At 43.4% G+C, this 25,293-nt stretch overlaps 1 protein-coding gene across 7 annotated transcripts in view; it reads right to left on the bottom strand.

The window, feature by feature from the left end:
- LOC308582675 (spermatogenesis-associated protein 7-like) overlaps positions 1 to 24,180 on the bottom strand; it is a 65,895-nt gene extending 41,715 nt beyond the window's left edge. For 3 of the 7 annotated variants that reach the window (XM_081186081.1, XM_081186085.1, XM_081186088.1), the window contains exons 1-4: positions 24,111 to 24,180; positions 11,263 to 11,337; positions 6,737 to 6,829; positions 889 to 936 (exon numbers count right to left, since the gene is read on the bottom strand). In XM_081186081.1, coding sequence (XP_081042207.1) covers positions 889 to 936; positions 6,737 to 6,829; positions 11,263 to 11,323 — 202 coding nt within the window. In that variant the 5' untranslated portion in view covers positions 11,324 to 11,337; positions 24,111 to 24,180. Of the gene's footprint in view, positions 1 to 888; positions 937 to 6,736; positions 6,830 to 11,262; positions 11,338 to 22,539; positions 22,602 to 23,897; positions 23,951 to 24,110 lie in introns of those variants that run through there. The other 4 variants (XM_081186082.1, XM_081186083.1, XM_081186084.1 and 1 more) reach the window with 4 other exon arrangements.
- Positions 24,181 to 25,293: the final 1,113 nt, after the last annotated feature.

Here is a 25,293-nt window from a genome sequence, read left to right as displayed (position 1 = left end):
TATCCTTGAACCTCTCACTTGTCTGAATGGAGGGGAGGGGAGGATGGAGAGGTGTGAGTGTAACCATTCCTGAATTTTGTGCTATTGAAATATAACATACAAAGGTCAAAGCCATATCCATTGCAACCTTCCCCTGTGCCCCCACCCAGCACCGGAATGTGGCCCCTGGAAATTTATCCGCAACAGAGCGCGGCCCTCATGCTCTAAAAAAGGGTCCCCGCCTCTCTTTTAAAACATGGTGTAAATGCTTTTAAGTCTGGATTTATCTCATTCACCCCAAGAGTGCGAGAGGTTTCAATGCACTTTGAAGCAGTAATCTTGAAATCCGTATCTTTTGTATAATCCATGATATATTTTTTTCAACAGGGAGGTTCAATGTATCTAAACGAATCACTTCCTGCCTATAGGGGGTGTTGGGGTACAAAGGAATGCACCTGTGCTTATAAATGAATGTCTTATAATGGATTGCAGCCTTAAACTTGAAAAATCAGTTTGTGCTTAGATTTTTGGATTTTACCACTATTGTGAGAAGTGTGCATGCACACGAAAGCTTATACCAAGAACTAACTTAGTTGGTCTTTAAGGTGCTACAGGAAGGAATTTTTTTATTAAAATACATGTTAGCCGAATACTTTAATGAACTGATACAAATAATTCAGATGCAACAGCACCCTTCCCACACAACACAGACAATACTAAAGTAACGGACAGTACTATTTTTCTTTGCCAACAGGTCAGTGCTGTATGGGATGCTGAAACTATTGTGGTTTGGGGGAAATGGCATGAAGGTTTTAGGAGAGAACGAGAGGGATCATCCAAAGCAAATATTTCCAGACCAAACAAGGTGAAGCCAGACGTTATTTTGAAAGCAAAACAAGTTATACTTACATTTAATGCTCGTGTTCAAACTCTTTGGAGCAGATGAATCAACAGCAGCTGAATTAACAAAACAAAACAAAAAGTTGTTTATCTATGTTTTCAGTATTTTGCTTTCAAATTACAGGAAAGAGTAATGAATGACCTGCTTCTAAGCGATAGGGTTGTTGAAAGTCTGGATTCAATTAAAAGTGTGCTCTTAAGTAACCTCCTTCTCTAAACCTTTTATTTAGAAATCTAACCGCAATATGGGATATATAAAAGAGGAAATTATTTGTGGTAGGTTTCTATTTCTTCTTCGTTGATTATGAGGCCAAATCCTCAGCTGTAGCTTAAAATTTTGGTGGCTAAGGCTGCATATGGAGGAACGAATGTGACCTGGGGTGCATAGCATCATGCTCCCTACACAGGTTTAGTTTAATGCTTGAAACAGAGATAGTGTGCTCATGGTTAAGATGTTTGCATGGCTCCATCTCATTACCATGAACAACTGCTGGAGCCCTGCATTTTAAAAGATTAAGCATTGCATGTGACATTGATGTGATAAGGTTATCTTTCAACATCTCAACTCAGCTGTTACCTTCTTCCAAGATAATAATGCCCACTCACATCACAAAGAACTCATAACCCACCTACTCTCAGCAGCCATAAACATCAAAACCAGACACTGGAGGGACCTGTCAGGAATAAGTATGGACCAATGGTACCAAATAGTACGGGAAACAGCCTTACTAGAAAAATTAACCAATGAACTGAAACTGGTGTGAGGACAAATAGAGGAAGATGCCTTCACCCCCGTATGGCTCCCCTTTATAAAATACACAGCCCAACAAGACAATGACAAAAATCCATCAACAACATACAAATCAATATGGCTAACCTGATCCAAAACACCCACCCACCCCACTCACACTTGAAAACAAAGATCACCACAGCCAATCACAAACAACCACACCCTATGCCAACCCCAACTTCTCTCACCACCAAAGGAACACAAGCGAATATCAAAGAGAACCTGCACAAGCGACGCAGATGCAAAACCCCATGCATACGTTAAGTAAAATAGAAACATCGCTACCTGATCCCACCCACACCCACCATGGCCCCCTCCACCTCTTCCCCCTTTTCTTCCTAATGTAACACTAATGTCTCAACAAATGAAACTGATCTGTAGAAAACGTAACTTGAAAAAAGAGACATTGCACATACTTTTGTAAGAAATCTTTAATAAAAAATACATTTTAAAAAAACCTCCAGCTGTTACCTTAGTAATTAACTGAGTAAATAGTATATCATGCATTAAGGGGGGGGGAGAGACCTTCAATATATTATTTTTAATATAGGACCAAACATCCAAATTAATAACTTCAGCCACAACTTGGCTAGAGCATACAGAAAGTGTATTCAACACATCAGAAAGCCAAAGGGTCAAATCCCTTATATTCTGAATGGCTTTCTTCCTTTGGGTGTGTTTAACACCTCAATGACTGCAAGCAGAATACTTCCTGAGTTTGGGCAATGCAAGGTATTCTGATATCTTTACTCTATTCCTATGAGCAAACAACAGCAGTGGTATGCCTTAGCCAGCTGAAAGAGCAGAAGACTTTCAGCTCCCTGTAGTCACTGGGCTTGTGATTTACACCAGCTGATTATTTTGTTGCACTCACTTGAATGTAAGGTCAAGCGAACATCAGAGGGGTTTGCTCTCAATTAAATGTTTCCAGGGCTGCATACAGGGGGTAGAGCAGGGACCCCAGACTCTTCATTTTTAGGTGTGTGTGTGTGTGTGTGTTTTTAAGTATGTCAGCCAAATGTTTCTGAAGAAAGTTAGAACATGTGGAAGCAACTCTGATGCTTTGACACTTGGTAGGCAGCACCACTGCTAAGGATACTTAATCACCGTTGCTAGGCAGACAGTGGAAAAAGTGTTGACCACCACCACCTGGGACACAGAAGGGGGCCACCTTACAGCAGCAGGGAATGTAGGCGAATATGGTGGATAATATTGGGGTATGTTCGTTAAAGCATTTTTCTTGTGTCCACATTATTTCAATCACTCCTCAAGTGTTCCAGCTTTTGCAGATTAAAACACAACTGGCTGGTTTGGGGATGTTTTACTCAGAAGTAACTCCCTTAATACAGGGTTTTTAATTTTTCTTGCATATACTATTTTATCTTTGAGGGTTTTTGTTTTTTTACAATCAAGCGGTGAATAGATTTTATGAAATAAATAAATAACAGGCGAGCATCCTGGGGAGAGCATTCCACAATGAATCAGCAAATACAACCATAAAATAGTTAAACACCTTATGTTAAAATTCTTATAGGCTCTACACAAGGATATACTGCATTTCGTATAGCCTATAAGAATTTTAACATACACATATGAACACACATACATATAGGGAGAATGTTTTGTGTGTACATATGTTTTGCTGAGCGTCGTGAAACTGCACATACTTGTTGTTCGTTGTTGTATATTTGCATCTTGATTTTCCTCCCAGGAGCTCAAGGCTGCATTGTTGAAATATACTCGGAGTTGAGAGTGGATTTCATGCTCTTTATTCAGCTCATAGTGGTGAGGAGGAATGGAAGTTCCCCTAGAATGTCTGCTTTATATACATTATTTACACAATGGGCCCCACGTGATTGGCTAATTCTGAGATTCTCAGAATCAGGTTGCGGATTCACTTCCACCTGGAGCTGGATTGGGTGGCTCCTGTGGACCAATCAGACTGCTGCATTCTGGATCCTATTGTTCTAGGACCAATCAGACTGCTGCATTCTGGATCCTTTTCAACTCAGTACATAACAATTGTCTTCCCCTTCCCCACTTTTATCTTCACAACAGTCCTGTAGGGTAGGCTGTGGGCTGGTAGTTTTAGACACTAAAGTTTTGAAACCGCACATACTTAGAATATTGCTAGCTTGTTACTTTTTCAGGGTCGGCAAACTTTTTGTTTGTTTTGATATTCAGCTAGTATGGAACCTCCTGAGATAACAAAATCCCAACCTTCCTCTTCTTCCATTCTAATCAAAGCCTCGCTGTTCTGCCTACAAATTGGCTGCTAAGAGCCCTGAGAAATCAAGAGTACTGTACAGAAGGGTTTATTCTGCAGACCTGTTTAGACAAATGGTTCCCAAGCAAACACATGCATCGATGGGAGTCCTCCTCAGTTGCTCCAGCAACAGCCACCTTATCCTTGTCAGAAATCACCAGGTGTTGCTCAAGCCCACCTCAGAACTACTGTTCTTTGGTAGGGTCAGATTACATGGATGCATGGAATCTGTTATATATATTTATAATTTAGAAAATTGTTTCAAATTAGCTTTGCATCTCCCGAGTTACACATATATACAACAAGCTATCTGCTTACTAAGGCACAGCAGGTGGGCTCTTGGAGTCAAACTTCAGGATAATGTGAAATCCCCAGGATCGAAATAAGACAACCTGACTGGAAGGAAAATGCCTCTCTAATCCAAAATATGTCAGTAAATGAGCTGGGGAGTGAAAGCAAAACCTTTCCATTCAAGATGAATGTTTTCTGTTCTTAGGCATGATACAACTCATAATAAAACCAGAATACCTAAGGGAACAATGAATGTTAGTTTGGCTATTTCAATACCCGCACCTCAGGGATACAATAGCATTATGGGGGGGGAGTCATAAGCAGTGCACTACCTATATTTTCACATGCAGGGCTTTTATTTAAGCATGCCTGCTATTTTTCTCCATTTCCCCTGTTTAGCCCAGTAGGGAACTGGTGGAAAAGATTTGCAATGCATGAAAAGAAATCCTTCACAGATTTTAATTTTGTGCTTTGATTCTTTCAAATGACTCTGTGCAGAGTTTAAATGCTCAGAACTGAGCTTTGAGGGAGATTTCTTCTGAATGCCTGAAACCTGGGTCAGATGTAGCTGCGACTTGCCACTCTGTGTAAAAAGGTTTGCAGCTTAAAAAGAGCATGCTAGAGTTTGTTCCAGTGAGCAGTTTCAACGTGGGAGAGAAAGTAAGACTTGAAGTTGATTTGGACAAATGAGATCTTCCATCCGAGGTCCTGGCGTGTGAAGAATTCGTCCCTATAAATTTTGGCTTCGGCTTCAAGGAATGTAATGGACTGAAAGAATTGGCTGAAGGTCATGCGAGTCCTTGAATTAGTTCCTTCATGTTCTGTTGGGAACCTCTTCTTTCTTCACAATGTGGGGGCAGAGAGCAGAGATAAGGTGCTGCTCACCTTTGTTGTTGTTGTTGTTTAGTCATTTAGTCGTGTCTGACTCTTCGTGATCCCATGGACCAGAGCACGCCAAGCACTCCTGTCTTCCACTGCCTCCCACAGTTTGGTCAAACTCATGTTGGTAGCTTCGAGAACACTGTCCAGCCATCTCGTCCTCTGTCGTCCCCTTCTCCTTGTGCCCTCCATCTTTCCCAACATCAGGGTCTTTTCCAGGGAGTCTTCTCTTCTCATGAGGTGGCCAATGTATTGGAGACTCAGCTTCAGGATTTGTCCTTCCAGTGAGCACTCAGGGCTGATTTCCTTCAGAATGGATAGGTTTGGTCTTCTTGCCGTCCATGGGACTCTCAAGAGTCTCCTACAGCACCATAATCCAAAAGCATCAATTCTTCGGCAATCAGCCTTCTTTATGGTCCAGTGGTGGACTTGTAATCTGGTGAACCGGGTTCGCTTCCCCCTCCTCCACATGCAGCTGCTGGGTGACCTTGGGCGAGTCACACTTCTCTGAAGTCTCTCAGCCCCACTCACCTCACAGAGTGTTTGTTGTGGGGGAGGAAGGGAAAGGAGATTGTTAGCCGCTTTGAGACTCCTTAGGGTAGTGATAAAGTGGAATATCAAATCCAAACCCTTCTTCTTCACTTCCATACATCACTACTGGAAAACCATAGCTTTAACTATGCAGACCTTTGTCAGCAAGGTGATGTCTCTGCTTTTCCCCCAGCTCCTGCCAACCTAGTAGTATGAAAGCATACCAGTATGAGTTGATAAATAGGTACCTTGACATCTTGACTTGACATCGTTCCGCAGGGCCTGCAAGACAGAGCTGTTCCACCAGGCCTTTGGCTAGGGCACAGCCTGACTCCCTCCTTCGGCAATCTTCACGGAGCTCTGGCCCAATGGTTACCATTGGTTTAATTTAAATTAATTTTATAATGAATGATTTTAGAGTGTTGTGTTGTGTCGCACTGTTGTACTGTTTTATTGTTGTTAGCCACCCTGAGCCCGGCTTCGGCTGGAGAGGGCGGAATATAAATAAATTTTTTTATTATTATTATTTTTCCCGCTGTGGCTGGAAGGTAAACAGCATTTCCGTGTGCTTTGGCTTCCGTCACAGTGTTCTGTTGCACCAGAAGCGGTTTAGTCATGCTGGCCACATGACCCAGAAAACTGTCGGTGGACAAACACTGGCTCCCTTGGCCTGAAAATGGAGAAAGTGGAGAAAGTGCTGCACCCCAAAATCAAATTTGACTGGACTTAACTGCCCAGGGGTCCTTTACCTTTACCATCTCTAACCATGCTGGCTGGGGTTGATGAAGCCCAACAACGCCTGGAGGACCACAGTTTCCCCATCCCTGTTCTAAGTAGTGACTACCTCACTTGCTAGACAAAACAGGGAATTAAAACTCAAATCTCAATATGTATTTAAGATTTTTAGACATAATGTTTGGAAACGTGATCCCTTAGAAATTACTCTCACACTCTTGTTTTGCATTTGAGAAATACTCTCTTAGGCCTAAGTTTTTCTGCCAGTTGCTAAGATGCCAGTCAACCGCCAAAGAAACAAGTCCCGTTATGTGATTGTAGCTATCAGCTTGATGGGCACACTTATTATTTGACAGTCCAAATACCTTTGGCAGATAGCAATTTTCTGTAATGTGTAGACATGTGATCTTGAATGATGTACTGGCTTGACAACTTGCATGAAGAACTGGGAGAAAAGGCTAAGAAAACAAAAAACAAAAAGTTTTTTCAGTCAATGGGTTTAAGAAGTATCTTGCACATTCATTTATTTTGAAAGATCTGGATTCTTACACAAAGAAATACACTGTATGAGAAATCTGAAGCAAGATAAGTCATAATTCAGCATAGCTTCTCTACTCCTGTTTGATTACTCAGTCACTACAGTTTACAATAAATAATGCATGAGTTCTCTCTCTGTATTCTTATTAAATCACAATTTTTATGTATCATCTGCCATTGAAGCTCTCATGAGAACATGGTGCTTGCTGTTGTTTAATCTTCAATATCATCTTCATTTGGAAAGATTTAAAAGGGATGGAGGCGGAAAAGCAGAAATAAATGAATGCATGCCTACTTTCACTGCACTACAAATATGCAGCCAGGACTTTGTTTTTTAGATTAAATGAGTAAGTGAGAAACATATAAAAGTTCGGGAAATCTGAATACCTTCTTCCATTACTTCTGCTTTCCAAAGTTGTCACTCTAAAATATTTATCACATGTGATGTCATCATGTAACTGTAACTGTAGTCCTGTAAACAGGGTCATTAGCTGACCATAAACTAAATTAAACTGTAGCTGAGGGTTGCTATGGGGCCAGTTGCATAAAAACAAGTGACAATATTCTTTTTCTCCTTCAGGTTTTGTTTTATATACCTTGGAGAATTGTGGATCTTCACTGCAGTAAGAGCTTCTCCCCCACTCCCTAAAATGCAAATACAGTGGTACCTCAGGTTACATAAGCTTCAGGTTACATACGCTTCAGGTTACACACTCCACTAACCCAGAAATAGTGCTTCAGGTTAAGAACTTTGCTTCAGGATAAGAACAGAAATTGGGCTCTGGCGGTGCAGCGGCAGCAGGAGGCCCCATTAGCTAAAGTGGTGCTTCAGGTTAAGAACAGTTTCAGGTTAAGAACGGACCTCCGGAACGAATTAAGTACTTAACACGAGGTACCACTGTAGCAGCTGCAGGGGCATGATCCATATTGGAACCCCGACATGCAATACAGGCAGGCTTTAACCTTATGCCCTCCTCTGAGGTCCAGGTCAGGTCCCTGACGCCTGCATTTAAAAAAATCTCCTGTCAGCCTCCTTGCATTCTGCCCTACCAGTACCAATGGTCTTCTGCTGGAAACAGAAGTTGCAGAGATGGGAAGCAGAGCTCACCCCACCGGCTCTTCAGTGACAGACCTGCTCCATTAGGCTTCCTCTTCCTCAGCCATCACCTGGGGGCATCCGGCTGGCTTCATGGGAGAGATGGGAAGCAGAGCTCACTCCATTAGCTTTGCTGAAAGACCACCTGTATCAGGAACCTCCTAGCCCTCAGCTGCACCAACTGGTTATTATAAGAACAACTGTTTAATAGTAGGTGCCCAAATTAGATCTGTTCATCTTCCCTCTCTGTCCCTTCTCCCGTGTGTGTGTGTGTGTGTGTGTGTGTGTGTGTGTGTGTGTGTTTAGATTGTAAGCCTATGGGCAGGGACGGTCTTATTTTAATTGTATGTAAGCCAATCTTTTTACCTGAAGAGTAGGTTACAAACTAGGGTTACCAGATGTCCCCGGTTCCTGGGGACAGTCACTAGATTTGCAAATCTGTCCCCAGACAAATTCCGTCCCCAGATTTGCAAATCTGGCCCCGGACAAATTCCGTCCCCAGAATGTCCACAGATTTGCAAATCTGTCCCTGGGAAACACGGCAGTGGCAGCCTCAGCAGCCCAGAGCCAGCATGCAGTTGACTCTGGCTGGCTTCAGGAGCTACTCACTGCTAGCTGCCGCTGCCGCTGCCACTGCCGAGGGGGAAGAAGGGACATCTGGTGGTACAGATCTCCTGCCCCCTTCTCCCTTTGTTTTGACAGATCGGGGGAGGCTTGGGAGTCATGGGTGGGCAGCCGTTGCCCAGGAGGGGCGCAAGGCATGTAGTTTCTCTGTCACGCAAGGTGCAAAGCCCTTCTTTCACACCCTGTGAAACATAAATGCGCAGAGTTGTTTTTTTTAAAAAAACTGGGCAATGGCCTCCCGCCCGCAACTCCCGAGCCTCCCCCGATCAGTCAAAACAAAGGGGGAAGCGGGCAGGAGATCGGGGGAGGCTCAGAAGTTACGGGAGCTGGCTAGTTTTTGCCCAGTTTTTTAAAAACTCAGAGCTTCACAGGGTGCGAAAGAAGGGCTTTGCACCTTTATACAATATGCATGTGTGCTTGGGCCCAGGGTCTTTTGCCTCACCATCCGCACTACTGACTCCCTGTTGCTACTCAGCTTCAAAAAAGAAGAAGAAAAAAAGGTGTCCCCAGATTCATTGAAAAAAATTTGGTAGCCATATTACAAACCCTCTACCTAAGTAAGTAAGTAAGTAAGTAAGTAAGTAAGTAAGTAAGTAAGTAAGTGATAAGATAGAGTGATATCCACTGGAAGCGAAAAGAAATTGCAAAGCAATGTTAATGTTTATTGATCCTGAAAAGGCCTTTGATAATATTTCTTGGAGGGAGGGACTAGAGGAAGTCAACCAAGATGTTTAAAAGGTTGGATTTGTAAAGAATTCAGTTTGTTGTTATTGTTTATCTGTTTATTGTTCCTTTCCCCCCCTTTTTTCGATCATTGATGTATTTTTCTTCTTTTTTCTGTATCATTCTGCTTTGTGGTTTTTGTTATTATTGTGGAAAATCTAATAATTTTTTTTTTTAAAAAAAGATAGAGTGATATCCAACTGTGTGGGTCCATTTGGTTCATGGGCTTCTGTTCATGCCAACAGGACTTTCTTATCCCCCCTGCACCCCCCACATGTGCCCCCAATCTGTTCCAGATGGCTGGGTGACCCCCCTCCTGGAGAGAATTAGGGGCATGGGGGGCCTGCAAGGGGAAGACAAGGTCTGTCATGTCTGCTGGTACAACGCTGGCTCTCACCCACAGATATTTCACTGGGTCAGTTACAGCTGGAGCTGTAAAAGTGATTGACTGTTGAATGCTTTGTGCAGTCAAGGGGCAATGTTAATTGTCAGTGTTAGACTCCAGCATTTTTATTTGGTAGGAAGGCAGCGATAAAAGCAATCTGAAGTGGGTGTCCATATGTGATGGGCAGTGTGGGTCACAGTAACCCTTTCCGGCAACTCCAAGTGAAAGTGGTACCATTAAAGTAATTTTCCTGAATGCATTCCCCATTTGCACCGGCACTTGTGGCCACAGCAGTCCAGTCCTGCTGGTTGGAACGGATGAGTAACATGTACAGGAAAGCAGGAAATGAGTGGCATTTCTGGAAGCTTGGAGCTGGATTATGGGATGAGTCACTTTGGCTCGTGTTTCATTTGGGAAAGGCCATAGCGCCGCAAAACTCATGCTTTGTATGCAGAAGGTCCCAGGTTCAATCTCTCACATCTCCAGGGGAAAGGTAGGTGTTGAAAACTCTGGAGAAGTGATGCCAGTCAGCTTGGATAATACTGAGGTTGTTGCTGCTGCTGTTGTTGTTAATATCCCAGACAAGGACTCAAGGCGGCTTACGCAAATGAAAGACAAAAAGGCTAATAACATATAAAGGATAATTACACTTGCTGAAAGTCTGAGGGTCCCGCTCCTGCCTCTCTCCACCAGGCCCAGGGCAGGGCCTGACAGACTACAAGAGGATTGCTGCTGCCTAGCAGCAGAGTGTACTGTTTACTTTCTTTTAAACTGCTTTTTAATTGTTTTTTATATAAAAATAAATTAATTGTTTTAAACAATTTTAATGTGTTTTTTTGGGGTTATTCGGCTCTTTATATTTTGATTACGTATTTTGTGTTTTTATATTGCAATTTTGCCTTGTGAACTGCCCTGAAACCTGCGGGTATAGGGTGGTATATTAATAATAATAATAACAGTTAAAAAGTAATTGAACTATAATAGAATTAAAACAATATAAAAACAAATCTATTAAACCAAAGATAGTAAAAACTGCACAGCATTATTTAAAAGCCCTTTCCTCAAAAAACAGTTGGTCTCCAAAAGTAAAACAATCTTCACCTGCTGGTGGAAGGACAACAAAGGGGGAGCCAGTCCAGCCTCCTTAGGAAGGGAGATTCAAAGTCTGGGAGCAGCCACTGAGAAGGCCCTCTAACTGCTGAAACTAAATTTGCCAATATGTGACTGAATCCCACCCGAAAAATGTCCTGGGTCTCCTGTAAATACTCCCCACTTTGGTTGCATTCACACGGGAGTAAAAGGTCATGAAAATGGAGTAGTTTCCACATTATATTTGAGCATTCACATGACGTAAAAGCCACTTCTGCAACTATAACGGAATACAGTTCAAGTATAACACTCATTTCCACATTATTTTCAAACAGGTTTTTTTCTGGAAGCAAATAACATGGGAATGAGCACTAAGGTGTTTTTGAAATAAGACTGTACGTAGCACTTGTTTTTGCTAAGAATGCTTTAGTACTTACAGCTACTTTTGATACTCATATGTCCTCTGAAAGGTCCCATCAAGGAATACTTTGGGATCATGGCTATCTGGGACCCTTGAGGAGAGAGGGAAAAAGTGGGCATAAGTAGTAAATACTTAGAATGACAATTTTTATCGTTTGTCATCATACAGTGGATGTGAGTAAAGAAAACAGGACAACTCAGTTTGTTTGTTTGCTTATGTTGCTTTGGTTATTTATCAGTAGTATTCAGATACTGCCTCCAAAGCCAGCTTAAAAAAATAATCAAAACCACAAAACAATATTTGAAATACCAGTAAAATTGAAGATTAAAACCCAATTCACGGTACTTTAATACTATGGAAGTTGAAGCCACATATATTTATTTCAGGAGAGACTTTCAGGTCTATTGGGCCACTACTGAAAAGGCCTCACAAGTCTGGTAGATCCTGAATGTATGCTCAGCAATTGGGACTTCTAAATCTTTAGGCATATAAGATGCCTCATACTGAATCAGAGACCATCGTTGCAGTAGCTCGCTATTGTTTACACTGATAGCTAGTTGCTGTCCGGAGTTTCAGACAAGGATCTTTCCCAGCTTTATCCAGAGATTTGGAAAACAGGCAGAATATTTAAACAGGATAATTGACAGCTCTGCTACAAAATGAGGGGATCCTTTAAGAAACACCTATGGATCTGCAGACATATATTGAGTAGTTAGGGTGGAGTGCACCACCTCTCAGTTTTGGTAAGAAATGCCCCCTCCCCCCAATATTGTAAGATTGGGTCTAAGCTTAATGGGTTTTTGGAGTCTCCTCTATTCCTGTATTGAAGAATTGATGCTGTTGAATTATGGTGCTGGAGGAGACTCTTGAGAGTCTGCAAGAAGATCAAACCTATCCATTCTGAAGGAAATCAGCCCTGAGTGCTCACTGGAAGGACAGATCGTGAAGCTGAGGCTCCAATACTTTGGCCACCTCATGAGAAGAGAAGACTCCCTGGAAAAGACCCTGATGTTGGGAAAGATGGAGGGCACAAGGAGAAGGGGACGACAGAGGATGAGATGGCTGGATAGTGTTCTGGAAGCTACCAGCATGAGTTTGACCAAACTGCGGGAGGCAGTGGAAGACAGGAGTGCCTTGCGGACTCTGGTCCATGGGGTCAGGAAGAGTTGGACACAACTAAACGACTAAACAACAACAACAAAGACTATCTTCTAAATAAAAAAGACACTGCTAAAGAGATGAAATTGGGTGAGGAAGCTTATCCTGCCAGATGCCCTTTGGAGAACGAGTCTTTGCATAAATAAAGAGTAGGCCAAGTACAGGTGATGTGTTGCTAAAGAAACCAAATAGCTGGAAACCCTTCTCTCCCTGGACAAGTCTTTCTCTCTCCCTACTCCTGGCTGGAGATAATGTCATTCAGGTGTCTGCAAGTGAGAATTGTCAGGCAGTTTGGAACTGGGACTGATAACATGGAGGAAACCAATGGTGGGGACCCCTGTAACCCACTGGGAGGAGAAGGAGCATTAGTGCTATGAGCCTTCCATCTCATGCTCAGCCAATACATCTGTGCGCATAAACCTTATATCAAAGAAAACACCACCAATCTCCATCTGTCTTCATTCCAAGAAAACCATACCCAAGGTTTGTGTTGGGGCCCCCGAAACCTCTTAGCGCTTGGAGAATGGGATGTGTGTAGCCATCTTAAGGGCTTTGGGAGCAATACACAAATACTCACAAATCAGATTTCATAACGCATGAGTGCCGGTCCAGCGTATTACTAGGTGGCAGACAGAGAGGATACAGGACCCTTTCATGATTATGCTATACTTCACATGATGATCCTGGATGATCTATTCATGTATAAATCCAGAAAGGCTATTATATACACCCCCCCCAAAGAGTATGGGGAAATGAGAGATCCATTGTTAATTTATTTGGTTCTGCTGTATCCAAAAGTCCTTGTTTTGGAGCTTATTCTGCCAAAGCTGCAGTGGAAGAGTTCAGTGAGCTATTGCCCTGAGTAAAGTAAGATTGAAAACAGAAAAGAGAGAGAAGACACCACCATGGGGACCCAAGAAAATTAATTAGCTCCCTGCCAGGGCTCTATGATTTTACCTTCAACAAGTAGCAATAAATTGTGAAGCAAGCAAGGAGCTTGATTTGAAAATACAGTCGTCGAATGGAAGAGAGGCTCTAGTAAGCTGTTCAAATTCACAAGCCTTTTCATTTTGTTTGTTCTGTGCTTTTTTCTATTTGCTTAGATAATGGGTAGGCAAACTAAGGCCCGGGGGGCCAGATGCGACCCAATCACCTTCTCAATCTGGCCCGCGGATGGTCTGGGAATCAGTGTGTTTTTACATATATAGAATGTTCCCTTTTATTTAAAATGCATCTCTGGGTTATTTGTGGGGCATAGGAATTCATTCATTTTTTCTCTCTTCAAAATATAGTCTGGGCCCCCCACAAGGTCTGAGGGACATTGGACCGGTCCCCTGCTGAAAAAATTTGCTGACTCCTGGCTTAGATTCTATCAGTTCCTACATTCTCTAATAAAAGAGTGCAAAAATAGTTTTCCTTCTAGTCCACCATCTTCCTCCTGGGAAGTCCGCTTTCCTTCATGTTTTAGGTGCATACTTAAATATCGTCCCATTTATAATTTAATGCACTGTTCTTATTTCTCACTACAGGAAAACCACCACCACCAGCAGCAGCAACTTAGCTAGCTGCCTGAAGCATCTATTGCAGTGTGAGTAGGACACAGCCTGGCATACATTTGTGCCTTAGGCAGCCTGGTCCACAGCAATCAGCAGGTGAAACTTTGCATGGCACAAAGTTAAAACACCATCAACTCCTAACTTCTACAACACATTGCTGTTAAAGACACAAGAGCTAATGAAAAGGGGAAAGAGTTGTGGCTTCAGTGGGGCACAGACTTGGCTACAGCAGAGTGATATACTGTAGGTATTGTTCTGCCTTCTGCACCTACAATGTGCAGCCTTTAGCTTCCTGCCTGTTATGTATTGAGTTGAATAGGATCCAAAATGCAGCAGTCTGATTGGTCCTAGAACGATAGGATTCAGAATGCAGCAGTCTGATTGGTCCTAGAACAATGCAGCAGTATGATTGGTCCGCAGGAGCCACCCAATCCAGCTCCAGGTGAAAGTGAATCCACAACCTGATTGGCCTACAGGAGAATCCCAGAATTAGCCAATCACGTTGAGCCCATTGTGTAAATAATGTATATAAAGCAGATATTGTGGGGGAACTTCCATTCCTCCTCACCACTATGAGCTGAATAAAGAGCATAAAATCCACTCTCAACTCCGAGTATATTTCACTGCCTAAGTGAGGTAGAGGCAAAACAGCACAGGGAGGCTGTGTGTGTCGCACTAGTGACTTTCTCTTATTTTTAGAATTGTAGTAGGGTTGCCAAAAATGCTGGCCGTCATTGATACAATGTTTATGGGTGTTGTGAGGGATGAGGAAATGATGACTAGCAAATCCTCTAAAGTAAGTCTAAGCTGCGTTGCAGCTACTATGGTTTCGTTCTTTCAGCTCAACATTATGAAACTGCAGTGGTGTGAAATTGGGATGGCACTAGTTCTGGAAGCATCACAAAGCAAGTTCTGATACTTATCAAATACAGCAGGTCTTGTACTTTTGAAAGATCTTCTGTAAGAGCAGGCTTGACCCTACTGTGCTTGATAAATAACATAAGTTGCATCATGGTTCTCTTAGAACTGGTTCCATCTATGGAGACATCTGGTTAATCTTCCTGAAGTACAATGAGAAGAATGGCTTTTGTTGTTGCTGTTATCTTCTCATCCAGAGCCTGGTTCCTGTATATATATGTGGATGGGACAGGGGTGTGTTTGAACTCTCATGCCTCTTGAGCTTTGAGAGACATGAAAAGTGCTCCCTCAGGAACAGGCAAATAGTATCCATAATGGCATTAATGGAGGTGGGGATGTTTTAAATTGTGAAATTGTTACATGTAAACTTTTTATTAGTTTAGTTTCATATAAGTTAGTTTGCTTTTAAGGGCAGAGGGTCAAGGCTGCCTTGGGAGTGGGCCTTAACCAACATAATGGCTGGGGCAGGTACCACTAGGGTGGGTGCAATCGGATACCCAACCTCAGTGATGATGGGCAGGAAGAGGAGTTGCTTGAGGGCCAGACCATGTCATTACCGAGAAGGCAGGTATAGTCACTGTCTGAAGACTATCCCTGCCTTCAGGTCTGGCCTTGGCCAGAGGAATACAGGTACAGTGGTGCCTTGCAAGACGAAATTAATTCATTCCGCAAGTTTTTTCTTCTTGCAAGTTTTTCGTCTTGCGAAGCACGGTTTCCCATAGGAATGCATTGAAAATCAATCAATGCGTTCCTATGGAGACCGTCCCGGGACAGAGGGGACCTCTTTTGAAGCAAGGGGCGGAGGGGAGAAGATCGCTTCTCCCCGTTGCCGCCCCTTGGTTCAAAAGGGGTCCGGGGACAGAGGGGAAGGCGGGCGCGCGCCTTCCCCTCTGTTCCCGGAGATTGCAGGGCTGGCAACGGGGAGAAGCGATCTTCTCCCCACCACCCCTTGCTTCAAAAGAGGTCCGGGGTGCGGGGGCAAGCTTCGTTTTGCGAAGCAAGCCCATAGGGAAATTCGTCTTGCGAAGCAACTCGAAAACGAAAAAACCTTTCGTCTTGCGAGTTTTTCGTCTCGCGAGGCGTTCGTCTTGCGCGGCACTGTATCAACAGGGGCATCCCATATGACCCACAGTGGTGCTGTGTAATGCCAGGTCAATGATTAATAAGACCAGTGTCATCCATGATTTGATCATGGATGAGGGAATTGACCTGGCATGTGAGACAGAGACATGGTTGGACACAGCAGCTGGACCTCTTCTTGCCTCTTCCTTGTCTACCAGGTTTCTCTTATGCACAGCAACCCAGGCCGTGTGGGAGAGGGGTTTTTGCAGTGATTTTTATGAAGTCTTAATTTTCACCGAGTTCTTACCTTAACTATGGTTGGCGCAAACCATAGTCTTACATTATGTCAGAGCCCAGCCACTGTGTGTCCATCTAACCCAGTCTTGCCTTATCTATCTGGCAGGGAACGTAAGAAGAACCTCTTGGGTCAGGCCAATGGTTTGTCTTTCCCAGAATCCCATTCTCACAGTGGCCAACCGGATGCCTATGGGAAGCCTGTTGGCGCAAGAGGACTGTCCCCTTCTGCAGTTTCCAGCAACTGGTGCTCAGAAGCCTACTGCCTTTGACAGTGGGGTGTCTTTTCCCTTTGAATCTTTTCAATTAAAATGTCAGGGACAGAACCTGACCTTTGGTACACAAAAGATCTGATGTCGCAATGGTCCTGTGCTTCTTTGGTGATCAAGGGGCTAGTCATTTGTCCCCTTATCTTGCCGCTCTCCTTCTTTCTGTCTGAATAGGGATTGCATTTTATAACTTTTTGGCATAATGAAATTTACACTTCTGTCGGGCCCACCGGCAGCACGCAGGCTTTCAGCAGAGGAGAACACACCAGGCAGTCCATTCATCAGCATTTGACCTCCACATGGGGGAAGGACCGGAGAACCTGATTGCTTTCTATTACAGTCAAAGCACCTCTCAGACTAGCAGCCATGCTGTGGGGCTCATTACAGATGTCGCAGAGGAGCGGAATTAAACACCTTTCCCAGTGATGGCAAAAGACATTTTTAGCCCAACGGAGCCAAAGCTTTGTGGAAGCAAAACACTTCTGCTCGTTTCCATTAGCAAGGGGGAGGGGGGATACGATTCTTGTCTCTGGTGCAGATAAGGGGGAGATAGGAAGGCGTGGATGGGCAGGCACGCACTACGAATGAGAGTAGAATATCTTATCAATGCAATATTAGTAAAAGGACTAGCAAAACACCTGCCAAAATCATGGGTGAAGCATGGTTAAAGACACGTCGCTTCGGGAGGACATAAGAAGAGCCTGCAGGATCAGGCCAATGACCCACCTAGTCCGGTATCCTGTTCTCACAGTGGCCAGCCAGATGCTTCTGAGGGAAATGCAGAGGGTGAACACAAGCCTTCTTGGTGGTGGCCCCCCATCTATGGAAAACTCTTGCAGGAAGACAAGCGTGGTTCTCTCTCTAGTCAGTTTTTAGGTGTTGGACTAAGACTTTTCTGATTACCCAGGCCTTTGGTTAATTAATGTTGCCTCCAATAGTGGTGCTCAGCTTTTGGTGGGGTGAGTAGTATTTGGTCCTTACTAAATTATTGCTGCACGAGCATTTTATGCATCTTGTATTAGTGTCTTAATTTGTTCTGGTTTTAAATGCGCTGCATTTTATTTTTGCCAGGTTTCTTTGAGACATTTTACTCTAAAAAGTGAATGAAAAATACGAAATGAAATTTTTGAAAAGCTGTTTTCCCTTTGTATGTTATCGTCACTAATATGTACATCTTTACACATATTTTTACCCTAGAATATCTAGCATGTTACTTGGCTGGAGAATTGCACTGCAAAATTCAGGGAAGTTCAAATTTCAAGGAATGGCTACAATTCAGTTCACTTACTGGTTCAGTAAGTGCGAATTAGGCAAACTCACCTTGAAATGCAAACTGAATGGTTTCACGTGTGAACCCTCCCAAAATCCAGCTGAATGTTCTCAAGTAAGAAATTTGGCCCAGCGCTAATCTAAAAGCCAACATTTCCTATGCTATTCAGAATTTGCTGCTGGTGTTAACCCATCTGCTAGCACAATTTGCCTTATGGAAATTTTGAATTTCACTGCCAGATATTACTACTGTTGCTTGACCTTTTTGGAAAGAGAGAGGCAGTGGTTGCTGCTGCTGCTGCTGCACAAAACTGTTTCCCTTCAGTTATCTATTCGCCTTTTAAAAAGGTATCTTAATGCATTCTCAATCAAACCTCATGTTGAGATTCAGGGTTTGCTGGTACTTGGATGCAATTGCTGCTTTAAAAGCTACAAACACTTACCGGTAAATAGAGTTGATTAACCGATTAATGGATTGATTAGAGCTTAAAAATAGAGCAGCAATTAATCAAAGCCAAGTGGCTATTCTTCTGCCATTAGCAGCACACAGATTCAGTGGCAAAAAGCAAAACAAAAAGACCAACCTTCAGTTAAAACACATGGTTAAGACTTCACACACTAAAATGCAAATGTATACAGACTATCCTTTCACTGTTCCAGTTGTGATAAGTTTGTTCAGTAGGTTCTCTCTTAAATATTGTCTCTTTTGCTTCCTCCTGATGTAACTGGCGCACAGGTGCTAATTCTGTGATGGACAGTAAAAGAATGAATTTCTAAATTTTGCATCTTACTGCTTTTTAACATGTGCTAATCTGAAGCTACAACTTTTATTTTTCATGGGAGTTTTTAACCACTTAACTTCGCTGTGTCTTCTGTCCTGGAGATAAGTTCAATTTAAGAGCTATTGCTGCATCAGATGATTACATGGAAAAAACAGGCATCTTTGGCCAGACAACACAATACCCTGACCAGGCTTTGAGTGCAGGATGTTTCTGGCAGAAACAGCCAATGCGAACACCTGATCTGGATTCACACCCTGGCTGAGGGCTGGGAAAACCTGTAGGAGGGTTTTAGCTCTTTGTCTCCTAGTGTTACGGTCCTGATCTGGAGTCCCTGCACCAGCAATTTTTATTGTATAGGGGTATTCCCGTTTTATTGAATGGGAGTATTTACCAACATGCCATACCCTCCAACACTTCTCCAATGAAAATGGGGATGTCCTAAAGAAGAACGGGAGATTCCAGGATCAAATCATAAACTGGGATCGCTTCTCTAAATAGGGGACACTTGAAGGATCTGCGGTGCATATTGCAGGCATGGCTCCCTTTGATACAATGCTGAAATGCATTTATTTGTTGGCCTCCTTTTAGGGGCTAACCCATCCCCAACATATAATATTGAGTTTAAAACCATAAAAACCATAAAAATATAATTTATTTAAAATGAACCCCCCAAAGAAGAATGAATGATAATACAGCATTCATCCCTGGAAAAACAGCCCTGTTACTGCCAAACAATCAGTTTGTTCTGTTACCAATGTATTGGCATTAACAGGGATAGTTATAAAAAGAAGGGCAAGAAGGGAAAGAAAGAAATGACTAGGTGAATGTTGTGGTGTTAGTTGCATATGCACAAGGGCCAGTAGGTGGCACGATGCAGGAAGGTCAGAGTTTGCATCCAGGAAAATAAAGTTTCCTTATGCTTTTCCTCTCCCAAAATGATGTCCTGGCTCCCTATCAATCCTGCAGATGGTACATGCTGTCTATCTAAATCTAGAGTGTCTCTCTTCCTGGCTGTTAGGTGAGAAGTTATTGTGTAAACCTCACATTTTAAAGTATAAGGGGTTACACATGGTGGTCCCCACTCTCCTTCTTCCCTTCAGATGGCCATTTGGCAACGCAAAGAGATGTTCTGCAGTAAAATGACAGTTGGAGCAACTAAACCAGTGACAAATCTTGGCCCCTGCTACTTTCACAGCCTGCCATTAAATGATTTGCAGAATTGGGAACACAACCTTCCCATTTCACATACTTAAAGTGTCCTTGCTCCCCGCATCGTATAGCAATACAATTTTATGTTGCCTCGGTGCAGACGTTTGCTCTATTTCCGGGAATCCAATAGGGGAAAAGGAAAGAGGAGTGTCTTTTTTTGGAAGAGAGGCCAATGACTGAGGACACCTCTCGATGGACTGTAGACCTGCTAATTGCTGGCCTTTGCTGTACGTCAACCCGGAAACTAGCAAGGATTAGCTTCGTGAATCAGCAGTATTTGCTTCACAATTTGCTCCACTATTAACACCCGAGGTTCCTACTAATTGTTCCACCGCTGTAAGTTTCAGCACATGAAGGTGCGGGCTTTAATCACAACACTGCCGTTCCAATATTGTGTTAATGAGCCCTGGGCACACAAACACCAGCAGTGAGCACTTTTTAATAAGAGCTACAGAGCAACTCTCATTTTATTAAGCAATGAGACAGCGGCATATTATTGCCCGATGGGCTGGTGCTCAATAAAGTCTCCGTGTGTCAAGGCCTGACACAAATTGACTGCCCATCAGATTCTAAATCACAGCTGCTCTATCCACCAGTGTGGCCGGATGCAGGCCGGTTGTGTGTGTGTGTTGTCTGGAGCTCTGCTGCCTCTCCAGATAGAGCCAATCATATCTGATCCCCATTGCTTCCCAGCAGTGAGCAGCGCTGAGCCTGATCTCTTACAAAGGTAACAAAGGCGCCTTTTGTGCAGTACAAGGAGAAGTCACAAAAGAGATGGTTGCAGGGGAGGAGAGAACAGAAGTATCTCTTCCTGGTGCTGGTTCAATAAGGAGGCAACAAAGAACCTGTATCTCATTTTTCTCTCCCCCATTTGTTTTGGATCATGTCCACAAGAGCCTTGCTCTCAGCACTATATTAATATTGTTGGGGATTTTGTAATCGTACCATGTCCTGCCCTGACTGCAGGACCATCAGGAATGCAAATATTCCAATTGTTCAGGGCAGTTTTAATCAACAGGCAGGCAAAATGGCTCATGGAAACACAGCTATGATGTTTCCCAGGCCCTACCAGTTGAAGTAGCCCATTATCCCATTCTGCCTGTCATTTTGCCAGTGTGGCGTAGAAATTAAAACATTGGATTAGGAGCTGGGAGATCAGGGTTCAAATTCCCACTCAGACATGAAGCCACTGTTTCTTAGCCTCACCTACTGTCAGGGAACTGCCATCAGAGGCACGGGAGAAGGAGAGGGTCTCTGATTCTGCAGGGGAAGGTCCCAGCGCTAGAGGGAGACTCAGCTGGGAAGAAGGGGAAGAGAATGAGTGTAACACCAGGGATCCAGGAGAGCAACGGGACAGGGAGGTGCAGGGGCTCCAGGACTCTTCATTGGAAGTTAGTGAGGAGAGCCCAAGCACCCCGCTGCCCACACCCACCCTGCGCAGGAGACTCCCGCGCAGTGAGAGGCGGAGACGATTGGGCGTCAAACAACTCTTATGTTGGCAACGCTTTAAGAAACGCCCACAGTCAGATTCTACGAGTGACTAAGGGCAGCCACGCTGAGATGGGCTGTGCAGTCCGGAGGGTTTAACCAGGCAATCCGATGCTCAAACGGAGCAGGATTACGCACGAGTAACTCCCAACCACTACACCTACCTTATAGGGTTGTTGTGAGTACAAAATGCAGAGAGGGACCTTGAGCTCCTTGAAGGTAAAGTGAGATACAAATGGAATAGTTAGCAAATAAAATGAACAAGACTGTAGTAGGGCTGTGCCAATGTTATAGAGAGTGGGCCAAGAATGCCAAACTGGACGCCATGCTGTTGGTGATTCATCCTCTGTTAAGGTCCCTTTGCTAATTTGCACCATTAAAAAGAAGAAAAAATGCAACCTTCGAGCTACAACAAATATGTATTTGACTCGCTCTAGTTATGCCTTTTAAAAAGCAATACACAGACTTCACAGGTGAACTGAAAAGTTATACAGTACAGTGGTGCCTCGGGTTACATACGCTTCAGGTTACAGACTCCGCTAACCCAGAAATAGTACCTCAGGTTAAGAACTTTGCTTCAGGATGAGAACAGAAATCGTGCAGTAGCAGCGCAACGGCAGCGGGAGGCCCCATTAGCTAAAGTGGTGCTTCAGGTTAAGAACAGTTTCAGGTTAAGAACGGACCTCCAGAACGAATTAAGTACTTAACCTGAGGTACCACTGTATGCTGCTATCAATAGTTACTAGCCATGATGGCTATGTATTACTGCCAGGACTAGAGGTGGCATGTCTGTGAATGCTGGCATTCATAAGTGGGTAGAGCGTTCTTGCACTCCTGCTTGCAGGCTTCTCAGAGACATCTGGCTGGCCAGTTTAAGAACAGGATGCTAGACTAGATGTGCCTTTGGTCTGATCCAGGAGCACTCTTATGCTGCTAAATTCTCAAACCTGGAACAAGATACCGGGCCCAGAGTATAATGTCAGATATACTTCTATCTTGGAATGAGAGGCTGCTTGATAACCCCATGTCAGTGTTCTCTGAGCTCTTTAGCATATGCTGCTAACATTCCACAGACGAAAACGGGGACACTCTTAAGCACATATAATACCTCTATTCTGACACCAAGTATCACCGCCTACAAACTCCCTCTACAATTATCACACATCACAGAAGGTTCTTCTCTGCCTGCTGTTCTGCAGCATTCAGTCGCACTGCACAGCCTGTTCTGCAACAGCGTCTGAAACGGGGTACATTTGTAAAATGACCATTAACAGTTTGCTTTTCATACCTTAATAACCTTTTACAGAATGATTACAGTCCCGGAATGGATCTGGTTGGATCTCATTGTCACTGGGGAGGGACAGTAATGCATTGACAAGGGTGTGTGGTTGATTAATTGGTTAGAGTAATAGATCTTTCAGACGATTAACTTACTTTTAAAACAGTAAATGAATTGGGCAGATTTTTGTAATGATCTGCGGTGCACACTCTTATAAAAACTGCAGAACGCAAGCACCGTCCAATAAAAAGTATTCTCATTCCTCCCACATGCAGAAGGAAGCCGCCTTTTAAGATGTGTGCATCTGCTAAAAACAAACAAAATACAATTCTTGCCTTTGGAAAAGGTGGTTGTAGCCAGATTTATGTCAATTCACTCAGCTAAAACTCATGCAATTGATTGCTTAAAAGTGTCTTAAATTGATTAAAATACTTTAAATCTCTCTTGGGTTCCTCCCCCTCCATTTAAGCTGCCCACCCCCCAGCTGCCTAGATAACTTTATGTTATGGGACAGCATGAAAATGTCATAAAATAGTTAATAAATATTTTGAGGGTAACTTTTGCAAACCTTGGGCATCCCTCTAGCTTGCTGATACCTCCTTCTTGTGTGCAGCTGCTTTATAATATTTACATGCCTATTAAACATGTGTGAGTGACTGGCCCAAGGTCAACCACTGAGTTTTGTGACTGAGCAGGGATTTGAACCCTGCTATCCTAGGTTCGTATAGTAAAAGCCATGGTTTTCCCAGTAGTGATGCATGGAAGTGAGAGCTGGACCATAAAGAAAGCTGATTGCCAAAGAATTGATGCTTTTGAATTATGGTGCTGGAGGAGACTCTTGAGAGTTCCATGGACTGCAAGAAGATCAAACCCAGCCATTCTGAAGGAAATCAGCCCTGAGTGCCCACTGGAAGGACAGATTGTGAAGCTGAGGCTCCAATACTTTGGCCACCTCATGAGAAGAGAAGACTCCCTGGAAAAGACCCTGATGTTGGGAAAGATGGAGGGCGCAAGGAGAAGGGGACGACCGAGGACAAGATGGTTGGACAGTGTTCTTGAAGCTACCAGCATGAGTCTGACCAAACTGCGGGAGGCAGTGGAAGTCAGGAGTGCCTGGCGTGCTCTGGTCCATGGGGTCACGAAGAGTCGGACACGACTAAACAACTAAACAACAACATCCTAGGTTCTAGTCCAACACTCTAACCACTGCACCGCACTGACAAATTGGGACAGTTGAGACATGCAAGGAAGGCTAGAGTCCATATGTAAAGAGAATACAATGCATTTGATGGGAAGGGGTGTGGGGTGTGTGAAGCAAGACCAATTTTGCTAATTTTGTGCTATGAACAACAACAACAAAAACCCACTCAACTCCTGGTGTCCTCAGATCTCCTGTTCTTTTTGAGAGCTACTGCAAAGACTGGAAATAGAACAGAGAGGGAAGAGACATATGCTTCAATTCGAGCTTTTAAAAACAAGATTCTCTCTCACACACACTCCCTCCCTCGCTGAACAAACAGACTTCTAGTAAAGAGGGAAGTGGGGAAGAAAGAAAGGAACAAGCCCAGAGCCTTTCTTACCCTGCTAAAATGGCTAAAACCGTCTTGTTCTGGGCGCAAAGGAAAGTGAGTGTGTTTCTCAGCGTTCTCTCAGGAAGTCTGCAAAGGCTATAGGAAGGTGTTAGTGAGCAGTGAGATGATTCCCATAACAACAGGAACTACAAACCTGTCACCCAGGGAGCAATGAATAGTTCAGGGCAAACAGGCCTCTACTTGGAAACCTCAGAGCTTGGGTCATTCTAGGCCAGACCGGCTTCTGCACTGAAATGCTTTTATGTCCTTGTGGAATTATTTTTTCTTGAGAGCAAGAGCACACATGTGGGGAAATGAAGACTTTAGCTCCGTACACACTTTACATTTAAAACTCATGGCTCTCCCACACTGAAAAAATCCTGAAGGCTATAGCTTGTTAAAGGTCCTGGGAAATGTAGTTCTGGGAGGTGCAAACTACAGTTTCCAACATTCTTGGGAGGCAGACATGTGCTTTACATGTGCGGTGTGCATGCAGGCTTTTTTGAAATTATTTGGGAAAAGGTGGGGTGAAGAAAGTAAAACCAATCCTAGAAAAAAATTTGGACTGGCATTTTTGTACACTCTCATTGGGGGCATGACTATAGGAACTGTCACAATGAACTTTTATATTTCAAAATGTGTCGCTATATCCCCGACTCAAGGTGGTAAAGCTGTCCGTGAGCAACTGCCTTACTACCTTAGTGACATCATTTCTGCGCTGCAGGCAGCACTCCCCAGACAGTTTTTGCTCTGGTTTAGGAGACATTCTCTTCCAAATAAGTGATTTTTGTAATCCCACCGAGTTCTTCATAAAAAATGCATTTTTATTTCAAAGCAGTCACGTTTATTTGGGAGTTTTAAAAGCTGCTTTAATTATCTCTATTTATAGAAACACTTTTTTATTTTTAGTCCCAAGTCTCAAGATTCCTGCAATAAAGATTAGAAGCGTATGCCTGTGTGTGTGTGTGTGTGTGTGTGTGTGTGTGTGTGCGTGTGTGTGTGCAGAGAGTTAGGGAGAAATCAATGCGGATTTTCAGGTTTGAGAGAAGACGCAAAGCGCTTGGGATGTGTGATTAACAAGTTGTGCTTGAGAAGAAACATACCCACCCCCACCCAAAAAAGCCGTCTGTCAGTGTGTGATCTCTTCTTCACTTGATCCAGCTAATGAAAGTGTTAATGGAATCCATAAAGA

The sequence above is a fragment of the Podarcis bocagei genome (genome assembly GCF_964188305.1).
Source record: "Podarcis bocagei genome assembly, chromosome: 3".
NCBI lineage: Eukaryota > Metazoa > Chordata > Lepidosauria > Squamata > Lacertidae > Podarcis > Podarcis bocagei.
The sequence above is the reverse complement of the archived record's forward strand: the minus strand, read 5'-3'. Positions and strand labels throughout refer to the sequence as shown.